An 18636-nucleotide genomic window follows, 5' to 3' on the forward strand; every position below is an offset into this window, starting at 1 on the left:
TTACTCCTAATTTTATAACCCAGTCTCTCTCTTGCACTCTCCTCCCCAGGTATATGTACTACTTTGGGGGTCTGCTGTCGGGGGCGATCAAGATGAACAGCAGTCCTCTGTACCTTCACCATGTTCTGATCCCCAGCCTGCCCAACTTCCAGGCAGCAAGGGGAGGTCAGTGTCCTACTGTACAATGTGATGTTGTACACTACAATGTCAAATCTGTGTTGTTTCAACTTCAAATATAAATTACCATGATGCCTAATGGTTATAATTTCAGTCAACTCAGAAGATCAAGTTTAGTTGAAAATGAAAGGTCAAATGTGTGTAGGAACTCTTCTTTTCAAGTTGAAACAACAGAAAATGTTGATGGAAATTAGTTGGAACTTATTAGTCTAGTACTGTTAGGAGTATCAACATTAGTATTTTTAGAATAAACTAGTATTTTTATTTAACTTCAAAACTTTGGGGGGATAGATTTCAACTCCTTTAATGACATCACATCAACACCCTCTTTCTCCCCCAGCTGTCTCCTTGTTTCTCACACTCCTCCTCTCTGCACAGGTTACTATCCTTTCCTGAAGATCTACCAGTCTCTACAGCTGGTCTACACCTCGGGCATCTAGTGAGCTAATTCATGTTGTTAACGGTGATTGTGGTGAATAATAGCATATGATCTCTACTGTGTTTTTTCACTGTGTTCCCTTTCCACCGTCACACACAGTTGGTACTTGTGTACCTTTGTTGGGACTTGTTTATACAAATCAAATCAAATCACATTTTATTTGTCACATACACATGGTTAGCAGATGTTAATGCGAGTGTAGCGAAATGCTTGTGCTTCTAGTTCCGACAATGCAGTGATAACCAACAAGTAATCTAACTAACAATTCCAAAACTACTGTCTTATACACATTGTAAGGGGATAAAGAATATGTACATAAGGATATATGAATGAGTGATGGTACAGGGCAGCATACAGTAGATGGTATCGAGTACAGTATATACATATGAGATGAGTACAAAGTAAACAAAGTGGCTAGTGATACATGTATTACATAAGGATGCAGTCTGATATAGAGTACAGTATATACGTATGCATATGAGATGAATAATGTAGGGTAAGTAACATTGTATAAGGTAGCATTGTTTAAAGTGGCTAGTGATATATTTACATCATTTCCCCTCAATTCCCATTATTAAAGTGGCTGGAGTTGGGTCAGTGTCAATGTCAGTGTGTTGGCAGCAGCCACTCAATGTTAGTGGTGGCTGTTTAACAGTCTGATGGCCTTGAGATAGAAGCTGTTTTTCAGTCTCTCGGTCCCAGCTTTGATGCACCTGTACTGACCTCGCCTTCTGGATGATAGCGGGGTGAACAGGCAGTGGCTCGGGTGGTTGATGTCCTTGATGGTCTTTATGGCCTTCCTGTAACATCGGGTGGTGTAGGTGTCCTGGAGGGCAGGTAGTTTGCCCCCGGTGATGCGTTGTGCAGACCTCACTACCCTCTGGAGAGCCTTACGGTTGAGGGCGGAGCAGTTGCCGTACCAGGCGGTGATACGTGCTACTGTCTGTGTTTACATGTGTGCTGGTTTGAGTTTACTCCAACTGAACATGGTTTACCTGTGTGTTACTATGTTGAGGTGTGTTTTACTATGTTAGCATGTGTTTTGACTATGTTTATGTCTGTCTGTATGCATAGCGACCCCCAGGGCTCCAGGGCGAGGAAGCTGTGTGTGACGCTCGAGCCTGCGCTACTGTTGAAGGGGGACATCATGGTGAGAGAGCACTGTTAGACACAAAATTGATGCCCAGTGGCGAGCTTTTACTCCTGTCAATCATACTCTACTATCTCCTATTGGATTATAGCTACAGAAGTAAGCAAACTATCCTCCATATTGCATTTGAATAAGAATTGATTAGAGCTTTTGTTGCCAATGTGGCGCAAAAATAAGCATTTACACTCCAAATTGTATTCTCTCCCTCTCTCCCAACCTTCTCGGTCTCTCCCTCTCTCCCCCTCTCTCTATCCCAACCTTCTCTGTCTCTTCCTCTCTCCCCCTCTCTCTCCCAACCTTCTCGGTCTCTTCCTCTCTCCCCCTCTCTCTCCCAACCTTCTCGGTCTCTTCCTCTCTCCCCCTCTCTCTCCCAACCTTGTCGGTCTCTTCCTCTCTCCCCCTCTCTCTCCCAACCTTCTCGGTCTCTCCCTCTCTCCCCCTCTCTCTATCCCAACCTTCTCTGTCTCTTCCTCTCTCCCCTCTCTCTCCCAACCTTCTCGGTCTCTTCCTCTCTCCCCCTCTCTCTCCCAACCTTCTCGGTCTCTCCCTCTCTCCCCCTCTCTCTATCCCAACCTTCTCGGTCTCTTCCTCTCTCCCCCTCTCTCTATCCCAACCTTCACGGTCTCTTCCTCTCTCCCCCTCTCTCTATCCCAACCTTCTCGGTCTCTTCCTCTCTCCCCCTCTCTCTATCCCAACCTTCTCGGTCTCTCCCTCTCTCCCCCTCCCAACCTTCTCGGTCTCTTCCTCTCTCCCCTCTCTATCCCAACCTTCTCGGTCTCTCCCTCTCTCCCCTTCTCTCTATCCCAACCTTCTCGGTCTCTTCCTCTCTCCCCCTCTCTCTATCCCAACCTTCTCGGTCTCTTCCTCTCTCCCCCTCTCTCTATCCCAACCTTCTCGGTCTCTTCCTCTCTCCCCCTCTCTCTATCCCAACCTTCTCGGTCTCTTCCTCTCTCCCCCTCTCTCTATCCCAACCTTCTCGGTCTCTTTCTCTATCCCAACCTTCTTGGTCTCTTCCTCTCTCCCCCTCTCTCTATCCCAACCTTCTCGGTCTCTTCCTCTCTCCCCCTCTCTCTATCCCAACCTTCTCGGTCTCTCCCCCTATATCCAGGTGAAGTGCTACCACCGGCGGCCGCGTGGCTCAGAGAGGGAGGCGGTGTTCAGGCTGCAGTTCCACACCTGTACCGTCCACGGAGCTCAGCTGTGGTTCGGCAAGGGAGAGCTGGACCTGGCCTGTGCAGGTACCTTTATCAGGGGTGGGGTAGAGGGGATGTCAGGGAGTTTAGGAAGGAGGGGGAGGGAGGGGAGCAGGGAATGGTTGTGTTTCAGGATGATATGCAGTTGCTTATTATTGGAGGCAGTCAGATAGACAGACACGCAAGCACGCAGTCTCACTCCTTTGCACACGCACACTTGCTTGCTCACTAACACACACACACACACAAACAGAAATCTGACTTGTAGGCAAGACGCAACACAATCTGACAAGAAGCAACCATTTTTGATCAAATATTTAATTTTTTATTTTAAATAGAATATTGATATACAAATAAACAATTTATTAGCAAACCTATACCTGCCAATATCCTAACTGATAGCGCAGAGGCAGAAAGTAAGCACATCTCCACTGCCAACTCCAACATCCCCAGAATGGTCTACAGGTTCTCCATCTCCTCATCAGAAAAGAGCCACTGGGCCTTCCAAGTGTCGCAGCGGTCTTACTGCATCGCAGTGCTTGAGGCTTGACTACAGACCCGGGTTCGATCCCAGGCGCACATTTGGCCCAGCGTCGTCCGGGTTAGGGAAGGGTTTGGTATGCTGGGATTATCTTGTCCCATTGCGCTCTAGCAACTCCTTATGGTGGGCCAGTACAACACTTGGAGACTGGGGATGGCCTCCTGCACATGTAGCAGAATAGAGCAAGGGAGAAGTAGATAGAGGGGTATTTACTGAGCTGATGAAGTCACTTACTGAGCTGATGAAGTCACTTACTGAGCTGATGAAGTCACTTACTGAGCTGATGAAGTCACTTACTGAGCTGATGAAGTCACTTACTGAGCTGATGAAGTCACTTACTGAGCTGGTGAAGTCACTTACTGAGCTGGTGAAGTCACTTACTGAGCTGGTGAAGTCACTTACTGAGCTGGTGAAGTCACTTACTGAGCTGATGAAGTCACTTACTGAGCTGGTGAAGCCAGGCTGAGGTGGTGAAGTCACTTACTGAGGTGGTGAAGTCACTTACTGAGCTGATGAAGTCACTTACTGAGCTGGTGAAGTCACTTACTGAGCTGGTGAAGCCAGGCTGAGGTGGTGAAGCCAGGTTGAGGTGGTGAAGCCACTTACTGAGCTGGTGAAGTCAAATCAAATCAAATTTTATTTGTCACATACACATGGTTAGCAGATGTTAATGCGAGTGTAGCGAAATGCTTGTGCTTCTAGTTCCGACAATGCAGTGATAACTTACTGAGCTGATGAAGCCAGGCTGAGGTGGTGAAGCCAGGCTGAGGTGGTGAAGCCAGGCTGAGGTGGTGAAGCCAGGCTGAGGTGGTGAAGCCAGGCTGAGGTGGTGAAGCCAGGCTGAGGTGGTGAAGCCAGGCTGAGGTGGTGAAGCCAGGCTGAGGTGGTGAAGCCAGGGTGAGGTGGTGAAGCCAGGGTGTGGAGGTGGCGGAGTCAGGCCGAGGTGGCGGAGTCAGGCCGAGGTGGCGGAGTCAGGCCGAGGTGGCGGAGTCAGGCCGAGGTGGCGGAGTCACTTACTGAGCTGGTAAAGTCTCAGGCTGGGGTTGTGAAGTCACTTACTGAGCTGGTGAGGTGGCGGAGTCACTTACTGAGCTGGTAAAGTCTCAGGCTGGGGTTGTGAAGTCTCAGGCTGGGGTTGTGAAGTCTCAGGCTGGGGTAGTGAAGTCACTTACTGAGCTGGTGAAGTCAGGCTGGGGTAGTGAAGTCACTTACTGAGCTGGTGAAGTAAGGCAGAATAGCCTCAACTCCTCGGAGCATGGACTCTACAAGGCCCATTAAAAATCCTTCTTTGACCTGTCTCCTCCCCTTCATTTACACTGATTTGAAGTGGATTTAACAAGTGACATCAATAAGGGATCATAGCTTTCACCTGGATTCACCTGGTCAGTCATATCATGGAAAGACCTGTTCATAATGTTTTGTCCACTCAGTGTATTTATAACATACTTAAACTAAAATGAAATATACTGTGTATAAGATACACACACATGAAATATGTAATGTGTGTGTATCTTATACAGCATATGTAATGTATATTTGATGTATGATTTATATGAGAGAGAGACATTTATATAAAACTGCTTGTTTGGATGCTGATTGGTTGATACAGTGGGGAGAACAAGTATTTGATACACTGCCGATTTTGCAGGTTTTCCTACTTACAAAGCATGTAGAGGTCTTTAATTTTTATCATAGGTACACTTCAACTGTGAGAGATGGAATCTAAAACAAAAATCCAGAAAATCAGTGTATGATTTTTAACTTCTTGAGTGTAGGGGGCCGGATTTTCGTTTTTTGGCTAAAAAACATACCCATTTGAAACTGCCTATTTCTCAGGCCCAGAAACTAGAATATGCATATAATTGTCAGATTATGATAGAAAACACAAAAGTTTCCAAAACTGTCAAATATTGTCTGTGAGTACAACAGAACTGATATAAACCGGAGGAAAATCAAACCAGGAAGTGCTGTTTTTCCTGAAAGCTCTTTGTTCCATTGGATGCCTTGCCTCCATTTAAAGGGATATCAACCAAATTCCTATGGCTTCCTCAAGGTGTCAACAGTCTTTAGACAGAGTTTCAGGATTTTATTTTGAAAAATGAATGAGAAAGACAACATTACGTCAGTGGATAGCTGGGTGTTCGCAGAGTGGGGCAGCCATTGTCTCTCCCTATCCTATTGAAAAAGCGACAGTCGATTATATATTTTAAAAACAACCTGAGGATTGATTATAAAAAACGTTTGACATGTTTCTGTGGACATTCCACTGGATGTCATAAGGTGAATGCACCAATTTGTAAGTCGCTCTGGATAAGAGCGTCTGCTAAATGACTTAAATGTAAAAATTACGGATACTATTTGGAATTTTCGTCTGCGATGTCATGACCGCTCGAGCCTGTGGATTACTGAACATAACGCGCCAAACAAATGGAGGTATTTTGGATATAAAAATAATCTTTATGGAACAAAAGGAACATTTATTTTGTAACTGGGAGTCTCGGGAGTGCAAGCATCCAAAGATCATCAAAGGTAAGCGATTTAATCTATTGCTTTTCTGACTTTCGTGACCAATTTACTTGACTGCTAGTGTTTAATATTTTGTCTACTGAGAGAGATGTTCTTACATAAACGCTTGTTATGCTTTCGCTGAAAAGTTGTAATTGAAATCTGACACGCCAGGTGGATTTCACAACACGCTAAGCTGTGTTTTGCTATATTGCACTTGTGATTTCATGAAATTAAATATTTTTAGTAATTTAATTTGAATTTGGCGCGCTGCAATTGTGTTGATGAAAATGATCCCGCTAAAGGGATGGGTGCGTCAAGAAGTTAAGTAATTAATTTGCATTTTATTGCATGAAATAAGTATTTGATCACCTACCAACCAGTAAGAATTCCGGCACTCACAGGCCTGTTAGTTTTTCTTTAAGAAGCCCTCCTGTTCTCCACTCATTACCTGTATTAACTGCACCTGTTTGAACTAGTTACCTTTATAAAAGACACCTGTCCACACACTCAATCAAACAAACAGACTCCAACCTCTCCACAATGGCCAAGACCAGAGAGCTGTGTAAGGACATCAGGATTAAAATTGTAGACCTGCACAAGGCTGGGATGGGCTACAGGACAATAGGCAAGCAGCTTGGTGAGAAGGCAACAACTGTTGGCGCAATTATTAGAAAATGGAAGAAGATCAAGATGACGGTCAATCACCCTCTGTCTGGGGCTCCGTGCAAGATCTCACCTCGTGGGGCATCAATGATCATGAGGAAGGTGAGGGATCAGCCCAGAACTACACGGCAGGACCTGGTCAATGACCTGAAGAGAGCTGGGACCACAGTCTCAAAGAAAACCATTAGTAACACACTACGCCGTCATGGATTAAAATCCTGCAGCGCACGCAAGGTCCCCCTGCTCAAGCCAGCGCATGTCCAGGCCCGTCTGAAGTTTGCCAATGGCCATCTGGATGATCCAGAGGAGGAATGGGAGAAGCTCATGTGGTCTGATGAGACAAAAATAGAGCTTTTTGGTCTAAACTCCACTCGCGGTGTTTGGAGGAAGAAGAAGGATGAGTACAACCCCAAGAACACCATCCCAACCGTGAAGCATGGAGGTGGAAACATCATTCTTTGGGGATGCTTTTCTGCAAAGGGGACAGGACGACTTCACCGTATTGAGGGGAGGATGGATGGGGCCATGTATTGCGAGATCTTGGCCAACAACCTCCTTCCCTCAGTAAGAGCATTGAAGATGGGTCATGGCTGGGTCTTCCAGCATGACAACGACCTGAAACATACAGCCAGGGCAACTAAGGAGTGGCTCCGTAAGAAGCATCTCAAGGTCCTGGAGTGGCCTAGCCAGTCTCCAGACCTGAACCCAATAGAAAATCTTTGGAGTGAGCTGAAAGTCCAGGACCTTGACATGCTTCTTACGAAGCCACTCCTTCATTGCCCGGGCGGTGTGTTTGGGATCATTGTCATGCTGAAAGACCCAGCCACGTTTCATCTTCAATGCCCTTGCTGATGGAAGGAGGTTTTCACTCTAATCTCACGATACATGGCCCTATTCATTCTTTCCTTTACACGGGTCAGTCGTCCTGGTCCCTTTGCAGAAAAACAGCCCCAAAGCATGATGTTTCCACCCCCATGCTTCACAGTAGGTATGGTGTTCTTTGGATGCAAGTCAGCATTCTTTGTCCTCCAAACACAGTTTTTACCAAAAAGTTATATTTTGGTTTCATCTGACCATATGACATTCTCCCAATCTTCTTTTGGATCATCCAAATGCTCTCTAGCAAACTTCAGATGGGCCTGGACATGTACTAGCTTAAGCAGGGGGACACGTCTGGCACTGCAGGATTTGAGTCCCTGGCGACGTAGTGTGTTACTGATGGTAAGCTTTGTTACTTTGGTCCCAGCTCTCTGCAGGTCATTTACTAGGTCCCCCTGTGTGGTTCTGGGATTTTTGCTCACCGTTCTTGTGATCATTTTGACCCCACGGGGTGAGATCTTGCGTGGAGCCCTAGATCAAGGGAGATTATCAGTGGTCTTATGTCTTCCAATTCCTAATAATTGTTCCCACAGTTGATTTCTTCAAACCAAGCTGCTTACCTATTGCAGATTGTCTTCCCAGCCTGGTGCAGGTCTACAATTTTGTTTCTGGTGTCCTTTGACAGCTCTTTGGTCTTGGCCATAGTGGAGTTTGGAGTGGGACTGTTTGAGGTTGTGGACAGGTGTCTTTTATACTGATAAGTTCAAACAGGTGCCATTAATACAGGTAATGAGTGGAGGACAGAGGAGCCTCTTAAAGAAGAGAGGACAGAGGAGCCTCTTAAAGAAGAAGTTACAGGTTTGTGAGAGCCAGAAATCTTGCTTGTTTGTAGGTGACCAAATACTTATTTTCCACCATAATTTGCAAATAAATTCATTAAAAATCCTACAATGTTATTTTCTGGATTTATTTTCTCATTTTGTCTGTCATAGTTGAAGTGTACCTAAGATGAAAATTACAGGCCTCTCTCATCTTTTTAAGTGGGAGAACTTGCACAATTGGTGGCTGACTAAATACTTTTTTGCCCCACTGTATATGTTTGTGTTGTTTATTCTGGGCTGTTTGTCTCTCCGTAGATGACCGCTTCCCTCCAGATGCTACGGTGGAGTTTATCTTCTCCTACGGCCCAGAGAAAATGAAAGGTACTGAGAGAGAGAGAGTGTGTGTGTGTGTACAAAGCTGTGTGTGTGTGTACAAAGCTGTGTGTACAAAGCTGTGTGTGTGTGTACAAAGCTGTGTGTGCACATGTGTGTGCACATCCTTGTTAGTGTGTTGTGTGTGGGTCTGAATTCCAGGTGTGTATGTGATATCTGGTATCAATCTCTTTCTTCACAGGGCGAGAGTACTGTAAGAATGACCCATCTGTTACAGTGGACTGCAACACCTCAGACCCAGTGATGCGCTGGGACTCCTATGAGAACTTCAATCTGCACCACCAGGATAGCACTGAAGGTAAGGGTGAAACACACACACACTCATACACATAGGAAGAGTGGGGTAAGTTGAGCCAAGGGGGTAAGTTGAGTCACCCTTGTTTCTAGGAAACCATACTCAAAATGAATCACGGCGTCTGTGAAGGAAGAAACCACATGGGAAAAGTGTGTGCAGGTTATGTCCAAAAAACAGATTTTCAAATGTATTTATTGTGTTAAAGGTTTTATGATGCTTGTATCTAAACCTTAGTAGATCATTTTAAGATTGTTCTATACATCAGTTGGGGTCTCTAAGCTTCAATATAAGGCCCTAAACCTAGCATGAAAGTGCACCCTTGTAGCTGTGTGGTCTTACATTGTTAAAATGTTTGCCTTGGGGTAAGTTGAGCCAATGACCATGTGGTAAGTTGAGCCAATTGAAATGTTTTCTCCACTGGCATAATGCAAGGCGTTATCACTGGGTTATGAGGTTAAAATGGCATATGTTATGAGTGTTTTAAAAAAGTACAAAATGTGTGTTCTGTTAAGCCTGTGTTAAAATATGCTTAAAATGATTCAAAGACAACGAAGCGATTGTGATGAATTGTGTTTGGGAAATAAAGATAGACATGGTTTTAAAAGGTTGTGGTAATATTTCATTCAGTACAGAAATCCCATACCTGGAATAAGTTGTGCCAAGAGACCACTTTCTTTTGGATAAGCTATGTTTAAAAAAATGTCATGTTTACATGAATTCTGATTATTTCTAGAGTTACATTACTTAACATCCTGAAATATATGTAGATATATTTGCCAGAAAGAATAATAGATTTCCCTTGGAGTGATACTGAATGTAAAAAATAGCTCAACTTACCCTCTGACCTACAGACATACATAGTTTATCATGCACGCAACTACACCCACACATCTCTGGTGTACATACTCACGCCACCAAGACAACATTCCTGGACTCATACACACAAGCTAACCCTGAATCCCTCTCTGGTTGTCAGACATCTCCCACACGCGTGGTCCTCTGGATGGCAGCCTGTACGCCCAGGTGAAGAAGCATCGAGGCCGGGGTTCTCCCAATGCATGCTCCACAGGCAACCCCACAGCCAAGCCCCCTCCACCGGCCCAGCCTCAATCTCAACCTCAGCCCCTGTCCCTCAGCTCCGACTCGGGACACTCCTCCACCCCCTCCGAACACATGGAGGACCCCCCTCCTTGCCCCCTGTCCCGCCTGGAGAATGAGAAGGAGGTGGTGGACTGTCTACTGCGGAGGGGGGAGGGTGGAGAGAGAGACAGGGCAATGCAGAGGGAGAGGGACCGGGAAATGGCAATTTTGGATGATGGAGACTCTGTTCCAGAAGGAGGGCTGAGGCGGGAGCAGTGGTCATGCCACGGTCGAAGATGTCAGAGGTGTGGGGAGGCATCGGGTTGGGAGAGGGAGCCGTGCTTTGCTAACGGACATTGTATGGCCCGCTGTAACAGCAGCACCAAGGGGAACCTAAAGAGCCGAGCATTATCCGCCTTACTCTCCCAGCAGCCGGTGTCTCCTCGCCCCCTGGAGCCCCATCTGGACATGTGCCATCTCCATAGTGCCCATCCCCTGCCCAAGTTGCCGTGGGAATGTCCCCCGCCCCCTTTACCCTGTCTCCATCGGCCATGCTACCCCTACCCCGCCCCTGAACACGCCCCCCCAAACTCCCACACCATCCCGGCCTCCAATAGGCTCTTCTACGGTGGAGAGGAGTGTCGGGTCTTTCATTACCCCGCCACCCGCCCTGCCCCACCTCGCCTCTCCCACCAATCCCTGCCCTCCAGCCCATATAGGGAGATGTTTTTCAGCCCGGCGGCTCCTCCTCGCTCTGATGGCTGCCCATGCCGAGACTGCACCTGCAGGCAAGAGCACCAATCGGCTTCAGCCAGAGCCTTCCACTCGCTGTGCCCGGACCAACCAGAGAGCCTGCACTGGCCCCGAGGGCAGGACTCTGAGCTGTGGGACAGGGATACGGGGCTGAGGCGGCGGAGGGAGGGGCCTTATCAACTATGGGAGCCGGATAATTCGTGGGAGGCGGAGAGAGAGGCAGAGTTTTGGCAACAGAGGTCAGTGAGAGGGATGTCACCCTATATAGGTTGTCACTCCCCCCTGGGTCAGGGTCCCGGGGACCCCAGCCCCCAACCCCTCCTGGACAACCCCGGTGGCAGCAGTGGGTACAACACACTCCTACCCCCCTGCCACTCCTACCCTTGCTCTCCCTACCAGCAGGACCCCCCCTCGGAGAGCCACGGGAGCCCGAGGTATGCCTCGGGGTACCAGTCTGGGTCCACCTTACCCCTGCCCCCTGGTAGCCCAAACCCTGGTGACTCCCAATCGGAACCACCCACCGACTTGCAGCAACAGACTGACACTTGTAAGTGATGCAACCTCACACAGTGGTGAACCGTGACTATAGGACCTAGGCCTTCAGAGGGACCAAACATTTTCCAATATGTTGTATCAAATAAATCCAGAAAATAACAGAAAACATAGCATCACTTAATGCGCCTGACATTACATCTAGTTGTAGTGAAGGAGGAGCAATACTTTTTGATGATAAACATGCCTGGCTGCGCTTCGGGCTGCCATACACACAGAGAAAGAACCGGCATGGACACAACATGACACACAGCATAAAATAATGCATTTTTTTCACCATTTTTGGTAGCCGACACCAGAGTTGGGACCAAGTCATTGCTTTAAAAGTCATAAGTAAGTCTCAAGTCTTAGCACTTAAGTCCCAAATTAAGACCATCAAGTTAAGTTTCAAGACCGTCAAGTCTCAAGTCCTTAACTTTGAGTTGAGTCCTAAACAAGTCATAATGTGCTCTTCACCAAATGTAATACCATTTCATATTTTTAACAAGAGTAATAGTATATTACATTTAAGCAAATCATGAATGCTTTTCAAAATACCTATATATTTATTACTTTCCAAATAAACGTCATATTTCCATGGAAATACATGGGTAGCCATGAGAAAGACATCCCCCCAATAGTGACTGACTATCGAGGATCGCAATTCGGCGATGTAGGCTTGAACAAGTCGCCCACACTCTGTGTGGTTACAGTAGGCTAACATATGTTAATGGTTTTAGGAACAACAGAAACATCAGGCAGGATTTAGGCTACCAACTGCCTAGCCATTTGTAGCTCAATCTTGGGTGCAATGATCACGTTCCCGCACTGACTGACTATGTGGAGGCTCATTGATTTAACGTTACGTTAGCCTACATGATACACCAGTAAAGTAATAAAATATATAGCTGTCGGCTATATTAGCCACGTTCTTTGAAGCTTCAAATGTCGAACAAAGTTGGAAATTGTTGCGCCTCTGTCTGTAATTTTCTTCCCGCATGTTTTGCAAGTTGCGATCTGTTTCTTGTTGATACAGAGTCGTCTTTATATCCAAAAATAATCCTTTTTGGGTACCATCTTTTCAAGGCCTGCATCTGAATTCACCCGCCGACGTTCCTCTGCACTGCCACACACAACTTTTTCTCAGCTGGCACAATTTGATTGGCTGCTGTCCGATTCAAACTGTAATCCGTTAATTGAAGAGTTGATGCTCTGCACACTTAATTTAAAAAAAGGCTCAAGTCCAAGTCAAGTCACGAGTCGTTGGTGTTGAAGTCAAATTTGAGTTGCAAGCCATCGTATTTCTGACTTGAGTCTGCCTTGAGTCCAAGTCATGTTACTCGAGTCCACACCTCTGGCCAACAGCACAATCACCAACAGCGACAAGAACAGTGTCACATCAAAGGTGACAGGCTCATGGTGCTAAAAGTACAGCGACTGTAATATGTCTCCATTCCATGGTGCTGAAGGAGAGACAGTTTTGGTCTAACACATAGACAGGGCTGATAGACAGGCGACAGCAGTCACACACAGCATCAAATAATGTTAAAGGATAAGCAGCCCATTCACTCCAGTATGCCCCATGAAATCATACCACTACAAAGTCGCAAGCAGTTCACGCCAACATTTATATTAACAAACCAGCTATGTCTTCCCATTTCAAATATATTTTATCACGTTCATCACACAGTGATCTAGAGTTTAAATGCAAAAATGTTTCACAGTCGTGATTTTCAAAGAGATAGCTAACAGCAAGCGAGCTGCAACAACAAACAGTTTCACTCACCAGATAAGGATAAATTGTAAATTAAGTTTGAAAGTTAATCTTAAAAAGGGTTACGCTAACAAACTAACAACCGCTGCTGCAGCCGCCGTCTCCATTGTCACACTACTACAACGGAAGCTAGCTAACATAACTAGCATTAGCGTGTGAACTAGTGCTTGCGACAGATTTTTTTGTCTTGCGCTCTCTTCTTTAAGGTTTTATGGCAGACTACAACCTATTAGTATATTGCAACCACCTACTGTATTGGCTACTATCAGCCTACTATTCTGTATATTGATTCATTACCTCTTACGCTCTCAGTAGTGTCCTGTCGAGGCCTTGTCCCACCCATTGCAAGTCAAAATATGATTGGTTAATTCCACTGTCACTCCAAAATTCTGCACTAATACAGTTGAATGGCAGAGGCCTTCTGTCCAGTTTCTGAAGGTCAGCCAATTGTTGGCTGAGCTAGCTAGTTTTATCTACCCAGAGACCACCAAAGAAAATCCTGATTGGATTATTTGTTCTATTCAGTATTAACCCTTCTCTTTCCAACACAAACTGAAGAGATGAAATCAGGAAATGATTACAATTATTGTAAAGATGAAAAAGAAATTAAAACAACATTCCATTTTTTTAAATGATACATTTTTAGAGCTTCTCTGAAGGCCTAGAAGGCCATGACGGTTCCACACTGATCTCACAGGTACTGTATTATGCACATGTTTACACTAGACGGATAAAATGCAACATTACTTTCTTTCTTGAACTCTCCTCTCTCATTTACTCCCCCATCTCTCCTTCTGTCGCTATGTCTCTCGCTCTCTTTATTTCTCTCTAGGTGCATCATATATGGTGCAAAGCAGTGTGGGTATGGAGGACTCTTCTTCCCAGGGGTCGCTGGGGCAAAGGTTAGTATCAAATCAAATCAAATCAAATTTTATTTGTCACATACACATGGTTAGCAGATGTTAATGCGAGTGTAGCGAAATGCTTGTGCTTCTAGTTCCGACAATGCAGTGATAACCAACAAGTAATCTAACTAACAATTCCAAAACTACTGTCTTATACACAGTGTAAGGGGATAAGGAATATGTACATAAGGATATATGAATGAGTGATGGTACAGAGCAGCATACAGTAGATGGTATCGAGTACAGTATATACATATGAGATGAGTATGTAGACAAAGTAAACAAAGTGGCATAGTTAAAGTGGCTAGCGATACATGTATTACATAAGGATGCAGTAGATGATATAGAGTACAGTATATACATATGAGATGAGTATGTAGACAAAGTAAACAAAGTGGCATAGTTAAAGTGGCTAGTGATAAATGTATTACATAAGGATGCAGTCTGATATAGAGTACAGTATATACGTATGCATATGAGATGAATAATGTAGGGTAAGTAACATTATATAAGGTAGCATTGTTTAAAGTGGCTAGTGATATATTTACATAATTCCCATCAATTCCCATTATTAAAGTGGCTGGAGTTGGGTCAGTGTCAATGACAGTGTGTTGGCAGCAGCCACTCAAGTATTGGGAGAGTGGGAGCGGTGTTTGCTTTAAGTTTGTGTTTTCAGTGTGAATTGTGTGACACATAGTGGTGAAGAAAACTCTGGAGCAGGATATGTCATCTTTTTCAGCATCAGACCTGCCTAATTCTCACTTTAAACATTGTTTTTGTGTTTAATAAGCCAAATTACACATTCGGTTAACATGTGACCCCAAAGTGAACCGTTCTTGCAATTTGTAGTAATTTCAGATTTACATATATTATATATTTTTTTTTTTACAAAGTAGTTTGGATGTAGTGAACTACTTTTTCAAACTTTAGTTATGTAAACTAAACGACTTAACTTCTTCCAGTGTGAAGTAATTGGTAGCTTGGTAAACTACACTGCTCAAAAAAATAAAGGGAACACTAAAATAACACATCCTAGATCTGAATGAATGAATGAAATATTATTATTAAATACTTTTTTCTTTACATAGTTGAATGTGCTGACAACAAAATCACACAAAAATGATCAATGGAAATCAAATGTATCAACCCATGGAGGTCTGGATTTGGAGTCACACTCAAAATTAAAGTGGAAAACCACACTACAGGCTGATCCAACTTTGATGTAATGTCCTTTAAACAAGTCAAAATGAGGCTCAGTAGTGTGTGTGGCCTCCACGTGCCTGTATGACCTCCCTGCAACGCCTGGGCATGATCCTGATGAGGTGGCGGATGGTCTCCTGAGGGATCTCCTCCCAGACCTGGACTAAAGCATCCGCCAACTCCTGGACAGTCTGTGGTGCAACGTGGCATTGGTGGATGGAGCGAGACATGATGTCCCAGATGTGCTCAATTGGATTCAGGTCTGGGGCATCAATGCCACAGCATCAATGCCTTCCTCTTGCAGGAACTGCTGACACACTCCTGCCACATGAGGTCTAGCATTGTCTTGCATTAGGAGGAACCCAGGGCCAACCGCACCAGCATATGGTCTCACTAGGGGTCTGAGGATCTCATCTCGGTACCTAGTGGCAGTCAGGCTACCTCTGGCGAGCACATGGAGGGCTGTGCGGCCCCCCAAAGAAATGCCTCCCCACACCATGACTGACCCACCGCCAAACCGGTCATGCTTGAGGATGTTGCAGACAGCTGAACGTTCTCCACGGAGTCTCCAGACTCTGTCACGTCTGTCACATGTGCTCAGTGTGAACCTGCTTTCATCTGTGAAGAGCGCCAGTGGTGAATTTGCTAATCTTGGTGTTCTCTGGCAAATGCCAAACGTCCTGCACGGTGTTGGGCTGTAAGCACAACCCCCACCTGTGGACGTCGGGCCCTCATACCACCCTCATGGAGTCTGTTTCTGACCGTTTCAGCAGACACCTGCACATTTGTGGCCTGCTGGTCATTTTGCAGGGCTCTGGCAGTGCTCCTCCTGCTCCTCCTTGCACAAAGGCGGAGGTAGCGGTCCTGCTGCTGGGTTGTTGGCCTCCTCCACGTCTCCTGATGTACTGGCCTGTCTCCTGGTAGCGCCTCCATGCTCTGGACACGACGCTGACAGACCCCTCAAAACTTCTTGCCACAGCTCGCATTGATGTGCCATCCTGGATGAGCTGCACTACCTGAGCCACTTGTGTGGGTTGTAGACTCCGTCTCATGCTACCACTAGAGTGAAAGCACCGCCAGCATTCAAAAGTGACCAAAACATCAGCCAGGAAGCATAGGAACTGAGAAGTGGTCTGTGGTCACCACCTGCAGAACCACTCCTTTATTGGGGGTGTCTTACTAATTGCCTATAATTTCCACATGTTGTCTATTCCATTTGCACAACAGCATGTGAAATGTATTGTCAATCAGTGTTGCTTCCTAAGTGGACAGTTTGATTTCACAGAAGTGTGATTGACTTGGAGTTACATTGTGTTGTTTAAGTGTTCCCTTTATTTTTTTGAGCAGTGTATATTTTTCTTACGGGGAGCTTAACTTCTTCCAGTGTGAAGTAATTGGTAGCTTGGTAAACTATATTTTCAGAGTAGCTTCCCCAACACTGTATACAGTTATATATATTAAACCAGTAATAAACCAGTGATGCATTCTGCCAATGGAGCTCGCCAGCTTGTAGTCCTAAAAAACGGACATTTGTAACTTCTGGTTTGTTCAGCCATTCCCATGAGGAAAATTAATGTGGAAAGAATAGGGTTTTGGGATAAACGGCAAAAATAAGGTCTGAGGTGAACACAGGGTTTGGAGATCTTCTATGTTTTGTTCTATAAGATAATATCAGTCAGTTAACATGACCTTTAAAAATTAGGAAGCCTTTGTGTGTTTTTTTTAAATTACATAAATCATTAAAAATTCACCAAAGGTGACGTTAGCTGATGAAGATTATCTCATAGTACAAAAAGTATAAGATCTCTTAAGCCTGTGTTCACCTCACACCTTATTTTCTGAGTTTATCTAAAAACCTGACAAATTCAGCTAGGTCCCTCCCCATTTTGGCCCGCTTGCCTCCGTTTGGTTCTTAGTGAATACTGGAAAATCATTATGTACCTTTTCTACTATGTTGTCTTCAGCACTTTTGAAATGTGTAAATGAGCAGAAACAAATCTCTCTCCCGCTCTCCTCCAGTGAGAGGAAGCCAGATGAACAGACATTTGACGACACTGTAGAAGGTTCCCCCCTGAGTCCTCCAGATGGTCGCCAGGAGCCAAGTCAAGGGCCCCAGCAGATAGAGCCCCTCAGTGGGACCCCCATTTATGCAGAGCCAGCCTCCACCTCCACCATCCTGGAGCTTAACACCAGTAGTAACAGTAGCACGCCGGAGATCGAAAGGACACCGCACCAAGCTGTAAAATCCACAACCACACCATCGACAGATTCACAAAAGCAAGGCAGTGACAGCTGTTCTAAAGAGTCCATACAGAAGCTGAGTGAATGTGTGAACCCTAGTGACTCACAACAAGTGCACATGGAGGTGCACACTATAAGTGCAAGTGTGCATCCACCTCCCACTACAGCTGAGGATGGGGAATTGAAGGTCGCGGAGAAAGTACTAGAGATGAGAGAGACTCAGACCGCTGCTGTCCCGAGCTCAAGGCATTCAATCGTCCCTGTCCAAGTGAAACTCAATGGCAGCGGCTCACCCCAATCAGGAAGAGGCTGCAGTGCATCACCGAGCCCTTGCTCTGCCCCTCCCTCACCACACCTTTACATTGGCTCCCCAGAGCGACGTCCCTCCCCTCAGCCCTCTCCATTGGCCATGGACCCAGCTGGGCGAAGACTTACCCCTGTGAGTGACAGTGACCCCAAAACCCCATCCCCTGTCCCTGACAACACCCCCACCTTCCCCCTGGCGTCCTACTACTATCCCCTTCTCAACATCCCCCACATCCCATACTCGGGGTACACCGCTGTCACTATCCCCGCCGCCCAGCCCCCACTCCCTGAAAAGAGGCGCCTGTCTTCCATGCCAGGGTACCGCAGCGGGCATGGCTCCCAGTCCATCCTGAGTTCCTCCCTGGGTGCCATAGGACCCATGGGTACCTCTCCCCAATCTAGCCCCCTCCACGTCACTGTCTCCCCCTCGGTGGGGGTGGGGGGACTGACGCCCCCTATTGTCAGAGAGGAAAACAGCAAAGTCAAATCCAAGTTTGTACAGGACAGCTCCAAGTTCTGGTACAAGCCTGGCATCTCCAGAGACCAAGGTAAGGGCACAGGCCTGGGTTAAAGTTTTGAAGGATCCCCCTTTATTTAGATGGAGCGCGCCCCCCACAGATCTAGAGAAGCTCACTCTCAGCAACTAGTGTCAATTGCAACTGTGTTGACAAGCAAACAGGGTGGCAGGTAGCCTGATGGCTAGTGATGGCAAGTTCGAATCCCCGAGCTGACAAGGTACAAATCTGCCGTTCTGCCCCTGAACAAGGCAGTTAACCCACTGTTCCTAGGCCATCATTGAAAATAAGAATTTGTTCTTAACTGACTTGCCTAGTTAAATAAAGGTAAA

The 18636-nt window shown here is 45.9% G+C and overlaps 1 protein-coding gene across 6 annotated transcripts in view; it reads left to right on the plus strand.

Annotated features, from left to right (window-relative positions):
• Nucleotides 1–18636, plus strand: part of LOC118400572 (tensin-2-like) — a 69084-nt gene that overhangs the window by 37737 nt on the left and 12711 nt on the right. For all 6 annotated transcript variants that reach the window (XM_052473937.1, XM_052473941.1, XM_052473939.1 and 3 more), the window contains 9 exons: nucleotides 50–165; nucleotides 556–616; nucleotides 1691–1766; nucleotides 2875–3004; nucleotides 8627–8692; nucleotides 8886–9002; nucleotides 9976–11379; nucleotides 13970–14039; nucleotides 17262–18337. In XM_052473937.1, coding sequence (XP_052329897.1) covers nucleotides 50–165; nucleotides 556–616; nucleotides 1691–1766; nucleotides 2875–3004; nucleotides 8627–8692; nucleotides 8886–9002; nucleotides 9976–11379; nucleotides 13970–14039; nucleotides 17262–18337 — 3116 coding nt within the window. The remainder of the gene's footprint in view (nucleotides 1–49; nucleotides 166–555; nucleotides 617–1690; nucleotides 1767–2874; nucleotides 3005–8626; nucleotides 8693–8885; nucleotides 9003–9975; nucleotides 11380–13969; nucleotides 14040–17261; nucleotides 18338–18636) is intronic.

Source organism: Oncorhynchus keta, chromosome 21 (assembly GCF_023373465.1).
Source record: "Oncorhynchus keta strain PuntledgeMale-10-30-2019 chromosome 21, Oket_V2, whole genome shotgun sequence".
Taxonomy (NCBI): Eukaryota; Metazoa; Chordata; class Actinopteri; order Salmoniformes; family Salmonidae; genus Oncorhynchus; species Oncorhynchus keta.